The 16799-nt window shown below is 41.3% G+C and overlaps 1 protein-coding gene across 2 annotated transcripts in view; it reads left to right on the top strand.

The window, feature by feature from the left end:
- Nucleotides 1-16799, top strand: part of TAOK1 (TAO kinase 1) — an 83704-nt gene that overhangs the window by 49154 nt on the left and 17751 nt on the right. For both annotated transcript variants that reach the window (XM_083172327.1, XM_083172326.1), the window contains exons 7-16: nt 242-338; nt 1840-1953; nt 2887-2978; nt 5106-5199; nt 7537-7618; nt 9978-10145; nt 12299-12502; nt 12647-12781; nt 14122-14358; nt 14514-14642. In XM_083172327.1, coding sequence (XP_083028453.1) covers nt 242-338; nt 1840-1953; nt 2887-2978; nt 5106-5199; nt 7537-7618; nt 9978-10145; nt 12299-12502; nt 12647-12781; nt 14122-14358; nt 14514-14642 — 1352 coding nt within the window. The remainder of the gene's footprint in view (nt 1-241; nt 339-1839; nt 1954-2886; nt 2979-5105; nt 5200-7536; nt 7619-9977; nt 10146-12298; nt 12503-12646; nt 12782-14121; nt 14359-14513; nt 14643-16799) is intronic.

Genomic DNA, 16799 nt, shown 5'->3' with positions numbered 1-16799 from the left:
TCCAGACTGTGCTGTAAGTACCAGAGCAGGACGCCACCGCAGGCAGGAAAGAGGAACTGCATGGGTTGTGGCTGGTTCAGAGTGCAAGAATGGACACAACAGCACCTGTTTCTTATGAGATGACAGCATTAAAATGAAAATTGATACAAGAGTAATTAATTATACCATGTAGGTATTTTTTTTTTTTTTCCATAGAACTTGGGAGTGTTTTACATGTGTCATTTTATTTAATGCATTTCAGTACACAAAAAGCCATTGCAAGAAAACGAAATTGCGGCGATCACTCATGGAGCCCTGCAAGGATTAGGTTATTTGCATTCTCATAATTTAATCCATAGGTAAGTAGTGAAAACCTTCCTTTTCCTATGACAGTCACGAATAGTTGTGTAAAATGAATTGACTTTGTATGCTACAGCAGATTGTGTGCTGTGTACATCATCCCTTTAGAACAAATTGTAAAGCGTTCTACCAACTAGAAATGTTTTCCTGATGTTCTCCTACTGCAGCAACCCGTACCAAGTATTATTAACGTGTTTCTTATACTTACAGGAGGTATACAGGAGTATACAGGAGGAGTCTCAATCCCATGGATTGTGGTTTTTGGATTTCTCCTTATCTCATGCCATTTAATTTTGACAAACTTTGTCACTTAGATGGTACTGCAGCTTTACATTTTATATCAAATTTCCTCTATTATTATGTTGTAGGTATTACAGGTAGAGTTTCCCTTATCCAAAAATTAGTTATCCAAATTATTCTGAAAACCATAGATTCCAAAATGTACTTTTATTTTTTGCTAAAAAACCTACTGGCTACATCTGGCACTACTAGGGAAATAACATGTAACTGGCACTAAATATGTGCAAGGACATGATTGCTTGGAATTCAAATGCAGTGTCTGAGATTGCACACAAACTGTTTCATTTTTTAAAACCTTGTTTCATGCACAAATAAAATATATTTGTGTCTATTTCATGTGTCTGATGTGTTTATACAGCATAAATGCAAGATACCTCAATCAAATATGAAAATTTTCCAAAATACGGAATAATCCGTTCTCCAAAATTCTTCTGGTCCCGAGCATTTTGGATAAGGGATACTCAACCTGTACAACATAAATGCAAGATACCTCAAGATACATCAATGAAATATAAATACATTCTGAAATACGGAATAATCTGTTATCCAAATTCTTCTGGTCCCGAGCATTTTGGGTAAGGGATACATAACCTGTAATAACATCTGAAACCAATTTATTTAGCAGATAAAGGTGGTCATTGGACTAGGGTTAAAATACCTACCGGATCTTACCTCCCACTATTCTGATTTTTCTGTCTCTGTTGATATTCTGACCAGAGGAGATAAGGAAGATGAACTAGCAATGTATAAAATATTGAGTCAGCTGCTGGCAACAGCTGACTCTACATTGGCCTCTGCATGAGTGATAATGCTTGGGGCTGCAGGAACCGGCACCATTCTGCAAAAAAAGGGCAGCACTTGAATCTCGCAGGCGTATGCAGTCTGCGACTATTTTCTACAGACACCACCTGATAAATTTGCATTTTATTTGTGTGGAATTGCGTAGCCATTTCCCTGCAGCTGTGCAATTCCATCCGAATCTAGCCCAGAGACGGTAACTATCTTAGACCATCATTTTGCCCTATGACTGAATATTGAACACGCCAACAAAATTATCGATTTGTTAAAATGTTTGTAAAATACATGGTGGCGGGTGTTGTAATCACAGCTGTTCCTATACACAAACTGAAAATAAAAATATACATTCTTAGATATGAAATAATGAAATATCTGCCTATGTCATACATTATTTTTCCATAGAGATATCAAGGCGGGCAACATCCTTCTCACAGAGCCAGGCCAGGTGAAACTTGCTGACTTTGGGTCAGCGTCAATAGCCTCTCCTGCCAATTCATTTGTGGGGACACCATATTGGTAAGTGGTTGTAGAAACCTGTGTTATTTACTGTAAAAGCCTAAAATGTGCTATTACTTTGCAAGTGTCTCTTCTTACAGACAGGTTTGTGTTGCTATAGAAACTGAAATCTTAGAATCCTAAATGTGTGATATTTCAGGGCTATTGTTATCAGTGTCCCACACTGCAGCACACTATGTAATCCTAGCACATAATTGTTTGTCTTTTTTTTTTTTTTAGTCGGTAATTGACCATTTCTAGTGATTTTCTGACATTTTATTTCATTTATTAGTATGTTCTTGCTAAGGTTTATTTAAAAATATATTTAATAAAATGTACTTAACCCATGTCACTTTCTCTTTACAAAATGTTTTTTTCATCAGTAGCTTTGGTGGGAATCCTGTAGATCTATTGATCAGTGATTTCCATTGCGTAGAACCTACACCCAAACCATAATTGCATGGAAGTGCATCTTGTGAAAAATAAGTTTCCTATGTAATCTTAACTATTTTGGAGGGTTCTCAATCCTGGATTCCGACTGTCGGAACGGCCAGACAGTCAGAATCCCTGGCCGTTTTCATTTCACTCGCTGCACTGATAACTCGACAGCCGGAATTCATTGATGAGCCGGTGTTGAGTTTCAATGTCCGAGGATTGACAATCTACTGCCTTTTCCAACAATACAGACTCTACTCAGCAGGAAGGGGGGTCTGTAGCAAGCAGGTTCCGGCCGGGATTGAATACCTTAACTGCCGATATTTCTCCTGTTGGAAATATTGGCAAGGATTGAGTGTCCCCCTTCATCCATTAAGGGGGATTAGCAAATGGAAAGTTGCAAGGAAAGATGGACATTTTTTATGAACCAATTATATGAAAACAGACAGGTTCTCTACACCTGAAAAATAGCTTTTTATTTTCCCTGTGATGTGTTATAGTTAAATGTTTTCATTTTAGGATGGCCCCAGAAGTAATCTTAGCCATGGATGAAGGACAGTATGATGGGAAAGTGGATGTTTGGTCTCTTGGGATAACTTGTATTGAACTAGGTAAATCCAGCCCATTGTTTTCAAACTGTTGAATATTATACATGTCACAGTTTGATCTATATAGTTAGGTGTTTTTGGCAATGTAAAATCACAATATTGCAAAATTGTTAAAAATGTACTGTATTTAATTTGATGTTTGCAAGTACTTACTTTTACAGTCAAAATTTGACCGATGAAAAATTTTGTTTTTTTAGATCCTTACTGAAAGTTCACCTTCAACAGTTACACAACAAGTAGTCTGTTCTCTTGTTTTATTTTTATTATAAACTGGTAAAGGATCCCAACATATAGAGGGTCTTTTTGGTCCCACTTCCCACTCCATTTTAAATCATCCCCACTAAAAACATACCCCTTCCCGGTGCAGAGGTTTCTCTCTTCTAGTCGGTCTCGTAGCTCACTATAGAGTATTTGCGTTATCCTAAAAAGAATACAGAATAGATATAAATGCATTATATAAATTATTGCTTAAATGGGATTAGCTAATTTACCATCTTAATTTTACATTTTTATTCTTGATTTGAGGGCATTTCTAATTTTACATATCCTATTACTTTTATTTTTATTACTTCCAATATATATTTTTTAATATAGTTCCTCCAGATCCAGATGTGTCCTCATACACCAGGCAGGACCAATTTTCATTGGTTTAAAAATCTGCTTTAACCCATTTTTTATTTTTTTTAGGGAGAGCTCCCCACTGGGCGAGTTTTGTTCTGGGCAGCACTCCCTAAAAAAATACCCACAACTGTGTCCCCAGGTCCGGGCAGTACCGCTGAACTGTGTATCAGCCGATGCCCAGCCCTGCCCCCCGGCAACCGGCGTGACGTCTGTGCACTGTCATAGACTGTCCCACAGTCGGGTGTGGGGAGACGGGAGGGGAAGGGGGACGCACCGCTGAGCAGCCAGAGCCGGGCAGCTCATCAGCACTGCATCTAACTAGCGGCATTCCTGAGAATTTTCCGGGCTTGCCAGTCTGGGCATAGCCCGCAAAATTCTCGTGAATACCACGGAAGGGGTTAAAGGGTGTACACATGCTTCAATTTTGACAGGTTTTCGATTCGATTTTGCTTATAAAAGTTACATTGAATCTAGATCGAACTGTTTTTAAGACTCTTTCGATTCTACACGATATGCACTCCCTTTTTCTCTATAGCGAAAAGAAAAATAGACTGTGCAGGCAAGGAAATATTGAATTGAAGTGTACACTATGTATTGAATGCATATCGAAATAGATATCGTATGCAAAAGTTCAGATCAAATGTGATGAAATCGAAAGGAAAGCAAATGCCAAATCGAAAGGGGGTGGATTTGGGGTAAATCAAAAGTAAATCTATGCGTGTTTTGTTTCAGGGTGTAATAGAGGGTACACAGGTTGAGAAGCAAAATCAAATAGAAAATCGAATGGGCATCGATTGGTTCTTCTACTTTCGATGCAGATTTGATCCCAATGTGCGCTCCCATGTAGCGTAAATTAAATAGAAAAATAGATTTGGCAGGCGAGACTATATACTACAGATCTGTACTACATAGCCAAAACTGAATGGGGACACTGTAACCATCACAGACCTAGATTGAATAGGGCTCGAATAGAAAGTAAAATCTCACCGTGTGTACGCACCCTAAGTCGCACATTTAGTGATGGAGGTTTCTTGTGAAGGGGAAGAGACTTCTGTTGATTAAATATGAAAGGCAACTTCTATGTTTATCTATTTTCCGTAAAAGACGCTGTGTAGCATAGCAACTTTGTCTTTATATTTGTTCCTTATTTGCACCACAGATGCAGGAAAACATCACTCAGTCTGTAAGAGAAATGCTGTGCTGCAAGTTTAAATACACAGGAATTACCTTTTAAATATGTGCAAAAAAGGCACAGTGGAAAACATTGCTCCCACTGGGCATGCTGGAGACAAGACCAACCTTAGCAAATTGTTATATAGATGTAGAAAATGTACTAATAGAAAATTGATGAAACAAAGAAAACATGACAGATTGTCATAAGACTCACAACACTGATGACACAAGCAGCCTGACCTTAGTTTTACTTAAAAAGAAGCAGCTGATTATAATTGTATGAAGAATGTTGATGATTTCTGCAAGACTAAACAGTTTGATGTTGTTGTCCCACAGCTGAAAGGAAACCTCCTTTGTTTAATATGAATGCAATGAGTGCCTTATACCACATAGCGCAGAATGAATCTCCCTTACTTCAGTCTAGTGATTGGTGAGTATCCCTCATGACTAAAGGTCGCCCGCAGATCTAAGACATGCTGTAGAAATCTGCGAGTGCTGTAGAAATCATTCCATGGTCACCGATTGATGCAAATCACCCATGGGCGTTCGGAAGGGGTCGGGTGATGGGCAGCCCTTGGTGGGCTCGCAAGGCTGCAAATTTTGCAGCCTTACAAGTCAACCAGAATAAGGGCCTTTGTCTGTGAGACGATCTACAACCACCTAGATGAATTGATCCCATTTTGAAGGCAAAGTGTGGTCACGCCAAAAAATGATATGTTTATGTTCTGTTCATTCACTTTGCATTTAGTTAAGCGATGACACTAAATTAGTAACCCTATTTTTAAAGTATTCTTACTTTGCAGCATTTTTTTTACACCTGCCTAAAATTTTTGCACAGCATTGTTAGTAAAATACCGTGGGCCATATGCACCAAACTTCAAAAAGCGGGGAGAGAGAAAAAAATATATTGCAACCAGTCTGTATTCTTCAAATGATGCTAATGCCCGTTTGGAATCAATGTAAAATGGTCCCTGAGACCCGATTTTACATTGATTTCAATGTAAAAAGCCTCAAAACCCCCCATTTTTATACAAAACCCCCCCTCATGTTTTAAATGCCCCCCCAATGTTAACGCCACCCCACTATTGACGCCAACCCGAAGCGTGGCGAGCGGCGGTGGTACGCGTCCTCCGACCTTTTCATACCCCCACTATCCACGTCGGCATGGAGTTGATTTTATAAAGTGTGGCGAGCGCAGCGAGGGGACGCGTATACCTTCACAGGTATCCGCGTCCCCTCGCGGGCTTCACAGGTAGCAGCGTCCCTGCGCTCGCCACACTTTATAAAATCAACTCCACACCGACGTGGATAGTGGGGGTATGAAAAGGTCGAAGGACGCGTACCGCCACCCCTCGTGGGCTCGCTGCGCTCGCCACGCTTCGGGTTGGCGTCAATAGCGGGGTGGCGTTAACAATGTGGGGGCATTAAACATACTTTTGACCCATATTCAATGTGAAATGGGCCATATTGTCCCATTTCACATTGCCACCTATGTAAAATCACGCGATCAACCTGATTTTGACTTAAAAAATTATTTAACTTTATTCTCTATGGGAAAATCATGTTGATCGCGTCGGTCGCATATTATGGGCCGCGATCAACGCGATTTTCTCTTTCACCGGCAAATTAGCAGTTGATTGACAGAAAATCAGGTCCATCGCGTTGATTGTATGCCTTAAGTACCTTAAACTTAAGGCATACAATTAATGAGACTGGCGCCGTGCTAGGAAATAAGTACCAAAAGTAGTTGTAAGAACTTTTGAGCGAACTCTGACAGAACTTGTTATACAGGTTGAGTATCCCTTATCTGAAATGATCGGGACCACGAGCATTCCGGATAAGGGATATTTCCGGTTTTTGTAATAAATTTTTTTAGGCATACTTACCTGTCCACTGGTGGTACCCTGATGGTCTCTCGGCTCCCGCGTTGTCCCCCGGCATCCGCAGCAGGCCTTCAGCACCGTCTCTGGCGTCTCCAGCGGTCCCAGGAGTGCATCGCGCGAGTTCCCAGGTGCGCCGGTGACGTCACTGGCGCAATGCACTCCTGGGATCGCTGGAGACGCCTCAGAGGATGCTGAAGACCGGCTGTGGTAAGTACAAAAAAGGGTGGGGGGGGGGGGGGGGGCAATTCAAATTGTTCCAAAAAACCCTGGTTTTTGGAATAATTTGTATAGGGGATTTACAGATACGGTATACCGTACCTGTATTGTATTAGATTATCCCTATCTTATCCTGCATAAATAATACAATCACACACAGTGGGCATTGGTTTTAAAATTTTACCTTATAACACATCACACTTTTTCACTGGAAAATTATTTTAAATAATATTCAGCTTATTTAAATCAATTAAAGTTTAAGTTTTAATTTATTTTTCTTGGGACACTATATGAAGATAATACAAGAATTGGATGCATCATTTGCTAGTATTGTGTGCCCCTTATAGGAATCCTTTGTCTTTTCTGGTCTCAGAATTTGTTATATAGAAAAAAACTGAAGCTAATAATGCTCCTCACCCCTATGGGGGCAATTCAAGTGTTTCTCTTTTTTGGGTGCGCTGACATTACTGTTGTCCTATACTTTTGACAGGCTGGTAAGTATTATTAAAATAATACATTGCCTAATGTAAAGCATACAATGCTTTTGTTCGCAGAACTCTTTGGTGACTTATGTTGTTCTCTAGATGTAACTGCAGAAGAGGACATTCCAATAAATACAATGTTTTTCAAAAGTTCAAGATTGTATTTTTGTTCCTGTTTTTATTCAGGTCTGACTACTTTAGAAACTTTGTAGATTCGTGTCTCCAGAAAATCCCCCAAGACAGACCAACATCAGACGAGCTACTTAAGGTGAATATTTCCTTATTACACTGTACATTGTGATACCCTTTTCTATAGTGATTATGCATTGCTGTCTCAAACACAGTAGTCAAAGATTATTGCAACAGTCAAGGTAAATTGTAGCACCAACCGAGTGCCTTCAGTATATATTGTTTTTAGTAACCAAGAACAGTTTGATTTTGAAAGCAGTGTTGACCATTCAGTGTTAGAGGCCTGTTAGCTACACTTAGGTTCATCTTTCATACTGAACCACACAGCAACTACCCAGACAATACTGTACATTGTACTTTATGATGCTAGACCAGTGGTTCCCAACCTTTTTTGAATCACGGCACCCTAGAATATCAGAAATTTTCACGGCACCCCTTGGGCAAAAGCAAAATATACAAAAAATATAAATGTATAAAATAAAGTAGATTGTGATTCTTAGGTTCACTTATGTTGGAAAGGGCAGTATTTGCTTCTATTTGTACACATATTTTATGATTGGCAGCCACAAGCACTGGTTTTGTCCATAAATAATTGTCCATAAATAATTTTAATTGGTCCTGGACCACTAACACATGGCACCCCTGCAAGTGTCCCTAGCCACCCCAGGGAGCCACGGCACACCGGTTGGGAACCACTGTGCTAAACTTTTAAAAGCAAAATGCAGATTTGGTTCCTGAGAATTAAATAAATTAATTTAAACCACTAGCTGCTTACACACTGGGGAGGGTCACTCCCCTAAGAAAATGGAAGGCAGAAGAAACATGGTGGTGGTGGAGCGCGTATCTATGTTATACACAACAGAATAAGAGTAAATGTTCAATTGGCTATCACATAAAAATGTTTGGTACATTTATTTAGAAAACTGCAACATCTAATAAACGGATAATTCACAAATTAGAAAGTAAAATATCATAAATGATTCTCCTTGTTACAGGAACATGTAAAATATATATGCACTGATAAAATTATGATTAGAAGGACAGTGGAAGATTATACTTTTTGTCGGTCCCGCTTGTTCCTATTGAGGCTCCCTTCTGGTGATTATTCTTGGTCTCCCATTATGTAATCCATAAAGAAACTGGTATTGTGGGTGTCCATATACCTGACTGGAAATCCTATGGCTTGTTCCTGATGGAATGAGGAGCAGATCTCCCTGACTACAAGCCGGCAGGTCTCCAATAATAAGCAGGCGGTGGTGGTGTCGTCCCGGATATGATGTCCAGTTGGAAGGATAGATGTAGTTATGGGGATCCAAGATAAAGGTAGAATAGGGGAGCTGGTCCAAGTGGGATAAGAATCAAAGTCCAGTGTCCAATATGCAGGTGCAACATAACGCGTTTCGTTGTTCTCTGACAACTTTTTCAAACTTTTTTTATGTGATACCCAATTGATCATTTACTCTTATTCTGTTGTGTATAACATAGATAAGCGCTCCTCCGCCACCTTGTTTCTTCCGCCGTCCTGCTGATAATGACCCTGCTGTATGCTATACAGTATGTCTAAATCGGAAAACATTACATTTCGGATGGGTGACATGAAGTGCTAAAGTTAATGATATCTCAGACATGTGAAAACTGGTGGTTTGCATCCATGGGCTATCCAATATAGCATATTACCACGGTTTCCTTATTTTTATGTGCAGAGACTAAATTACAGAATAAAAGGGCTCAGTCCATTTATTTCAGTCTGACATTTCTATTTAGTGAACTTACAAATGAATGATTCTATTTTTCCGATGATGCATAGTAGACTAAAGCCTGAGCTAGGTTATACTCCGTCTCCTGCGATGCCTAACTTCATGGGTGCCCCACAGCACAGGAGAACGGATGCAGCTCCATTATAAGTACACCAAGGCTATTCTTACACAAGGCACTAAGGGTCTGATTCAGAATTGTACACACACCCAATATTATACATACAACTTTGATGGTGAGCGATCTTCTCATATGTCATGTGCTGATCTCTGTATTGCCCCAAGCCATACTTTGACCGTTTGGGGGGGGGCAATGACTGGTTCCATTTCCACAACCTGAGGTGCCTCCTCCATTTTTTAGTCCCAAGGACTGTGTCTGCATCTTGCAGATTTGCTGGCTACAGGGAGGAAATGGCTATTAAGTTCAGCCTTAGACTTGCTGTGATGACAGATGGTGTTACTGATGAGTCTCAATGGTGATCTTTGGAGGCAGCATCTGCAATGCCAGTAGCAGGCATCTTTTGCCCTCAGGTGCCTCCTGCGGCATTAGCATATATTTGCATTGCTGCTATGTACAAAGACACAGCAGCAATACAAACACTGTGCAACTGAATCACCCACTAAGTTCACATTCTCTGAATTTTTTTCTGTTACTGTACTGTTCTTCTGTTTGTCATGTTACAGCACATGTTTGTCATGCGTGAGCGGCCAGAAACAGTGTTAATTGACCTGATCCAGAGGACAAAAGATGCAGTCAGGGAGCTGGATAACCTACAGTACCGTAAAATGAAGAAGCTGCTTTTCCAGGAGGCCCATAATGGCCCTGCTGTGGAAACCCAAGAAGAGGAAGAGGTATGTTTATCAAGGAGAGTCGCCCATCTTACATGCTTGGCATAACTACAAAGCATTGCCTGATAATATGTAGTCATGCTGCAGTAAGGGTCACGGCTGTACTAACCAACACTGCAAAGTATATTTAAAATGAAAGTGACTTTTAATAAATAATGGGCACGAAACAACAAAAAATACTTGTTTAGCTGTAATAAACATATTATCCCAAATGAAGAAACAAATTCGACCTTACTGTAAACTACTGCTATGACGCACACCGTATCTTTCTGCGGAATGGGATCATTGGACAGGCGAGCATTAGGTTGACACCACAAGGTCGACATGACTGAAAGTCGACATGGGGTTAGGTCAACAGGGTCATTCGGTCAACAGTCAAAAGGTCAACATGGGGTTTTTCACATATTTTTTTGTCCCGAAGGTCAACTCGATCCACATGGACACTGAAAAAGTGCACCTCGTCCCCTCACATGGCTTGCTACGCTTACCATGCTTTGGGCTCACTGCACTCGGCACACTACTTTATTCTACCACCACACCCTAGTGGATGGTAGGGCATGAAATACCGCCCGTCGGCTAAAACAAAAACATGAAAAACCCCATGTTGACCTTTTGACTGTCGACATAACCGCATGTCCAATGTCAGGCATGTCGACCTAGTGGTGTCGACCTATTGCTTGTCTATACAGTGACTGTATCCGCTTTCATCCTGGTACAAACGTACATGCACCGTTCCCTACTCTTCTGCTTTTTCCATTGAATCCTATCTATTTTATTGGCACAGCTGTTCTTGCTAATATGGGGATCTTTTTAAGGTAGAAACATCTTGGGCTGCCACTTCTGTTACCTCCCTGTTTCCTTTGTTTGCCTCTATTCCCATTATGATTTTTTCAAAATTTTTTACTTCTTTCTCCAGTTTCCCCCCTATTCCTCCACGCACACCTTTTCCTCCATGCTGCCCTATTTCTGCTTAGTCCCATCACCCTCTTTCCATGGTATAGTACTGTTGTACGCCTTTCTTACTTAGTGGTTACCATCTCCTCTTACCCCTACATCTTTTCTTTCTTCAATTTCTTCATGTGCAATCTGGTTAACTAATTGCTGTGGATTAGGTTGATCTCTGTCCTCTCATCCCTCAGTAACAACCTTTCGATGTCTTGTCTGCTTTTTCCACCATCTCTCTCCTTTGACCAACCCTACATTTCCTTATATTTTGATACCTGTTCCCCCATCTATACAATTGTAACCCTCCTATACCTTTCCTGCTAGATTTGTTGACCCGTAGACGATATATTGGACTGGCCAACATATTAGTTGGCCATGTCCATTTTATCAATGCAGACATCTTTTATACAGCTTTGCGGCAGTTGAACAAACAGCCCCTTCTGACCCCATGAGACTCTGATAGCGTCATTTAAAAAAAATGTGTTTGACGGAATACAATGCGACTAAGACACACCAGCAATGTTCCCTCTAATTTTACGAAGGCTGTGTGCGGCAAAAGATTTTGGTTGTGCAACTTTGGAAGGAAATTTACATTTTTGTGCGTCACTTATATATAACTGGAAAATGATGTTCAGCATTTGTGTTAACTTTACTTCAAAATTATATTAAACATTCAAAACACAGCACACAATGTAGTTAATGGGTGAAACACACATTAATTGAGTCCACAACTGCAAAAAGGGACCACTGCTGCTTTGTGCGCTCTGTTGTAATGTCTGTGCGCACGCTCGTCGAGTCTGGTAAAGTTATTAAAAAGAGGAGCTAAAGTGGAAGGGGATAACGCACCAGCCAATGAACTCTTAACTGTCATTTTCACAGCTGATTGGCTCGTATGTTATCACCTTCCACTCCCGCCAGGCAATTCCCGCTGCATGGAATATTGTATGAGGACACGACTGTATGTCTGTATTTTGTCTATGCTGCTATGCCAAGCAAAGGGTGGAGTTTCTCCCCTGAATAATGTGGCGCTAAAGCAAGGCCAACCCATCTATGGATCTGGAAAAACTCAGAGAGGGGGGCAGGGGTGGTGGAGGGGAGTGCGAGGCCTCACCTAACTTGCAGTGTGCAATTGTTACACCGAATTAAAGATCGTTATATTTTGTTAGTTTTTTCCCTCCTCTTTTACTTCATGAGTGTTTCATTCTTTATAGGAGCAAGAACATGGAGTTGGCAGAACAGGGACTGTGAACAGCATCGGTAGTAACCAGTCTATCCCCAGCATGTCCATTAGCGCCAGTAGCCAAAGCAGTAGTGTGAATAGTCTTCCAGATGCCTCAGATGACAAGAGTGAGCTGGATATGATGGAAGGAGACCACACGGTGATGTCAAACAGCTCGGTCATTCACCTGAAACCAGTGAGTATTACTTTTATACTATATCTGCATTTTATTGAATGACTTTGTGTCACTCTGATTATGATTTTTTTTAAAGATTAAATTGGCAGCAATCAATTGTAAATGAATGTGTTCCAAGTGATTTTTTTTGTTGTTGTTGTTTAGGAGGAAGAAAACTATCCTGAGGAGCCAGAGACTAAAATGCGGCCATCAGAACCACAGTCTCCTCCACAGGTTTCCCGCCACAAGTCTCACTATCGGAATAGAGAACACTTTGCCACAATACGCACAGCCTCGCTGGTAGGTTCCTTGGCACTATGCAGTTGCGATATGAATAAAAGTAAAGTAATTGCTAAATCCTAGTGTTTCTCTTTAGCTGTTTGCATCATTTTTTGTCACGCAGAGGTCACAAGGTTAGGTTACAAGTGGAGTACCCCAGGGATCTGTACTTGGACCGGTGCTTTTTAATATCTTTATTGGTGATATTGCAAATGGAATTGAGGGTATAATGTGCCTTTTTGCAGATGACACAAAGGTATGCAACAGGGTAGACACACCAGGAGGGGTAAAACAAATGATTGAGGATCTAGGTAGATTAGAGAAATGGTCAAGAGAATGGCAACTACAGTTTAATGCCAAAAAATGCAGAATCATGCACTTGGGTCTCAGAAATCCAAAGGCTAAATATAGTATAAATGGCACTATAATGGAAACTACTGAGGAAGAGAGGGATCTAGGTGTCACTATTTCAGGGGACTTAAAAGCAGGTAGGCAATGTAACAAAGCAATGAAGAAGGCAAGTCAGATGCTTGGTTGCATAGGGAGAGGTATCAGCAGTAGAAAGAAAGAAGTAATAATGCCACTGTATAGGTCATTGGTACGACCTCACCTAGAGTATTGTGTTCAGTTCTGGAGGCCATATCTCCAGAAGGATATAAATACATTAGAGACTGTACAAAGAAGGGCAACTAAAATGGTGCATGGCCTACATCACAAAACGTACCAGGAAAGACTAAAAGATCTTAATATATATACTTTAGAGCAGAGATGGGAAAGGGGGGACATGATAGAAACTGTCAAATATATCAAGGGCTTTAACAAGGTACAGGTGGGAGACATTCTTCACAGGAAGAGGAGCAACAGAACACGAGGACATGCACTGAAACTAGAGGGAGGAAGATTCAGGGGAAATGTGAGGAAGAATTACTTCACAGAAAGAGTAGTAGATAAGTGGAATAGCCTACCATCAGAGGTGGTAGGCGCAAATTCAGTAGTACAATTTAAACATGCTTGGGATAAGCATATTGATATCCTTGCAAAAAAAAAAGGATCAAATATGGTTTGAGGTAACATGTTTAAAAAATGGGCAGACTAGATGGGCCAAGTGGTTCTTATCTGCCGTCAAATTCTATGTTTCTATGTTTTATCTCCACAAGACAGAACACACTTGTTTTGGTATTTAATAATATTGTCGATTTTAAATGTTGCTGTAAAAATCTGCAAATTGCAAAAGCCGGTGCTGAACCCTGTATCCTCATCCGCCATTGGATTCATAGAAGAGGATTTGTTGTAAGAGTAGGTTCCACAATGTTATATTTGGATGGCGTCTATGAAAAATAAAGTATATGTAATTTATACAGGTGACGAGGCAAATCCAGGAACATGAGCAAGACTCAGAACTGCGGGAACAGATGTCTGGCTACAAGCGTATGAGGCGGCAGCATCAAAAGCAACTGATGGCGCTGGAGAACAAACTTAAGGCAGAAATGGATGAGCATCGGCTCCGGCTAGACAAAGATCTAGAAACCCAACGCAACAACTTCGCAGCAGAAATGGAAAAACTTATAAAGAAACACCAAGCAGCCATGGATAAAGAGGTGAGTTACAGTACTAGAGTGTTTCTTTCAACTGGGTACATGTGGGCCACATGAAACCTATACAAAAACATTGGCCATGTATGAAATGAATGCCACAAGTCTTTTTTCATATTTCATTTTCATGTACAGTACTGTGTATATTTTGCTCTTTACAGCTAAAACTGATGGCCAATGAAGAAAAGAAATTCCAGCAGCACATCCAGGCACAGCAAAAGAAGGAGCTGAACAGCTTCCTGGAATCCCAGAAGCGGGAATATAAATTACGAAAGGAACAACTGAAAGAAGTACGTAGAGGGTTAAATGTGATGTTAAGGTTAACTCTTAGTAACTTTTTTATGTCAGATGTGTGACTTTTGATCTATGGACCGTATTCAATGCAGCTGGTGAGGGGGTTAAACGACAGGGATCACCAAAAACAAGCCATCCTCGCCGTTTAACCCCCGCGCCGGCCGCTCACCCTATTCAATTTTCCAGGGGAACCCTCGCTGTCAGTTAACGGCGAGGATTCCCCCAAGCAGCGAGGCTCGTGCCTAATGCAGGGAGCCTTGCTGTTTTAGCACCCGCACCCGCCATTTCCCCGTTGCTGCAGAAACCCAGCGCCGGGGAAATGGCGTGTGCAAGGGATTAGTTGAATACTGACAGTGCGAGGTGTGACGGCGGGCAGTCCGCACTGCTCGTTGTCACAGCTCTTAAAAACCATTGTGCTACTATATTATGAGCTTTTGGAGTGCTGCAATATAATGGCAGATTGAGACTGGATGCTCCAGGCTATCACAGATTTGTTTGATCCCGCTGGATTTGAGCGATTAGGGAATTCTGTTTCACAGTCTGTAAACCATTTACTGCTTGTATGCTGAAGCTGTAAGATAGGCCGCTGCCACACCACCTGGTTGGTGTCTGCTGACTCCCACTGGTCCACCACGTTGGACCAGTGCCTGCAAGGTAGCTTGCAGAAGGCGGATCTTTATAGCACTGGTCTTATTCCATAACCACTTAAGAATAGATATTTGGGCCAGTTCTGATGTTGCAGGATACAGAGGCAATGTTCATTGCTCAAAAAGCCTTCAAACATGAATCTTCCCTTGCAGGTACTGTTTGTGGTATCACAGATTGGTGAAGTTCAACAGCAGTACAATTCTTGATGTTCTAGATTTGATATACACACTTTTAGGCTCACAGGCCCCCTTTTATCAGACTCCAATGCACCATACCGCAGGGGGAGGTCCCCGCTGTGGATTTTACGCACTCCAATTAAGCGCATGTGCCTAGTATGCACATCTTTAACCTTGTCCCTAAAGAACACCTGGGAGTAGTCACTGTTCTGTTCCTGGGAACACATGGTACGATGATTGATACCCAGGTGCCAGCACATGTGTAGTGGTGGGATAGTGCCCTCCAAAACTGTCTACCTGGATTTTGCTAGAGGCCACTTCCTACCATCTCTACCGGAATCTGAGCTCCATAGATGAGCAGTCTGATCCCAGACAGTCTCCTGCCCACCAAATGGTAACTTCCTATCCAATTAGCTGTGTGGAGTTTCTTATATAACGCAGCTTATTTCATTGCGCTTCACAATAGGAGACGGTGATACAACAAACTGGGTATTTACAGACAGTCAAAGGTATTCCCTATGCCTGGGAGAGGGGCTGGTGGAGCAGTAGCCCACTGCCCTCCCCCTCAATCCCTGTACCATCAATGCTCTTCTATACTCTGTGCTGGTGCCCTGCGCCAAGCTTTACACACTGCAGCTCAGGCAGCGCCTTGCTGGCTCAGTGCTGCACATACCTTTTTATCGCACATTTGAATATTTTTTCCAACATGTCTCTGCAGCTTGGGACTGCTGGGGCTCTCCCAAGATGCAGGACAGTGCACCAGGGGTTAGCAGTTTCAAGCACCACACTGGGAGCCAGGTTACCCAATCCTCCCAGCTTCATACACTATTCCCCAGTGCTTCAGTAGTAAGAGTTACTATAGTGGACCTTTCCCTTATGCTTCATCTGTTTCTTCAGTATTCTTTGCTGTGTGTTGGTAATCATAATAAAACTAAATCTCTGTTTAGGAAATCTGAATGTAGAACAGTGAGCATGTTTTTTTTTAATTGTAAGATGAGGAGTCAATGCATGTTAACATGTAAAAAGAGAGTGGGCTGGTGCGCATAGTGATATATAAATCGCAGCATTGCTGTGAATGAATGTGTCTGTACCAGTAAAAAAAAAAAATGTGCACGGTTAGAGCAGCCTGTAGCGTTTTAGCTGTTGTGAAGTTACAGGTACCAGTATGCTTTACCTGCTGAGGGTATGCTGGGACTTTCAACCAGCTAGAGCACCACCGTTTGCCCAGGCCCATGTTCTACCTGGAGCTGTTGTGCAATCGACGATTGAAAGATTTGAGATGATTGGTTATTGTATTTGTATTAGAGAACCAATCAGTGTGCATTTTAT

The sequence above is a fragment of the Crinia signifera genome, chromosome 2, assembly GCF_055691185.1.
Source record: "Crinia signifera chromosome 2, ASM5569118v1, whole genome shotgun sequence".
Taxonomy (NCBI): Eukaryota; Metazoa; Chordata; class Amphibia; order Anura; family Myobatrachidae; genus Crinia; species Crinia signifera.
The sequence above is the reverse complement of the archived record's forward strand: the minus strand, read 5'-3'. Positions and strand labels throughout refer to the sequence as shown.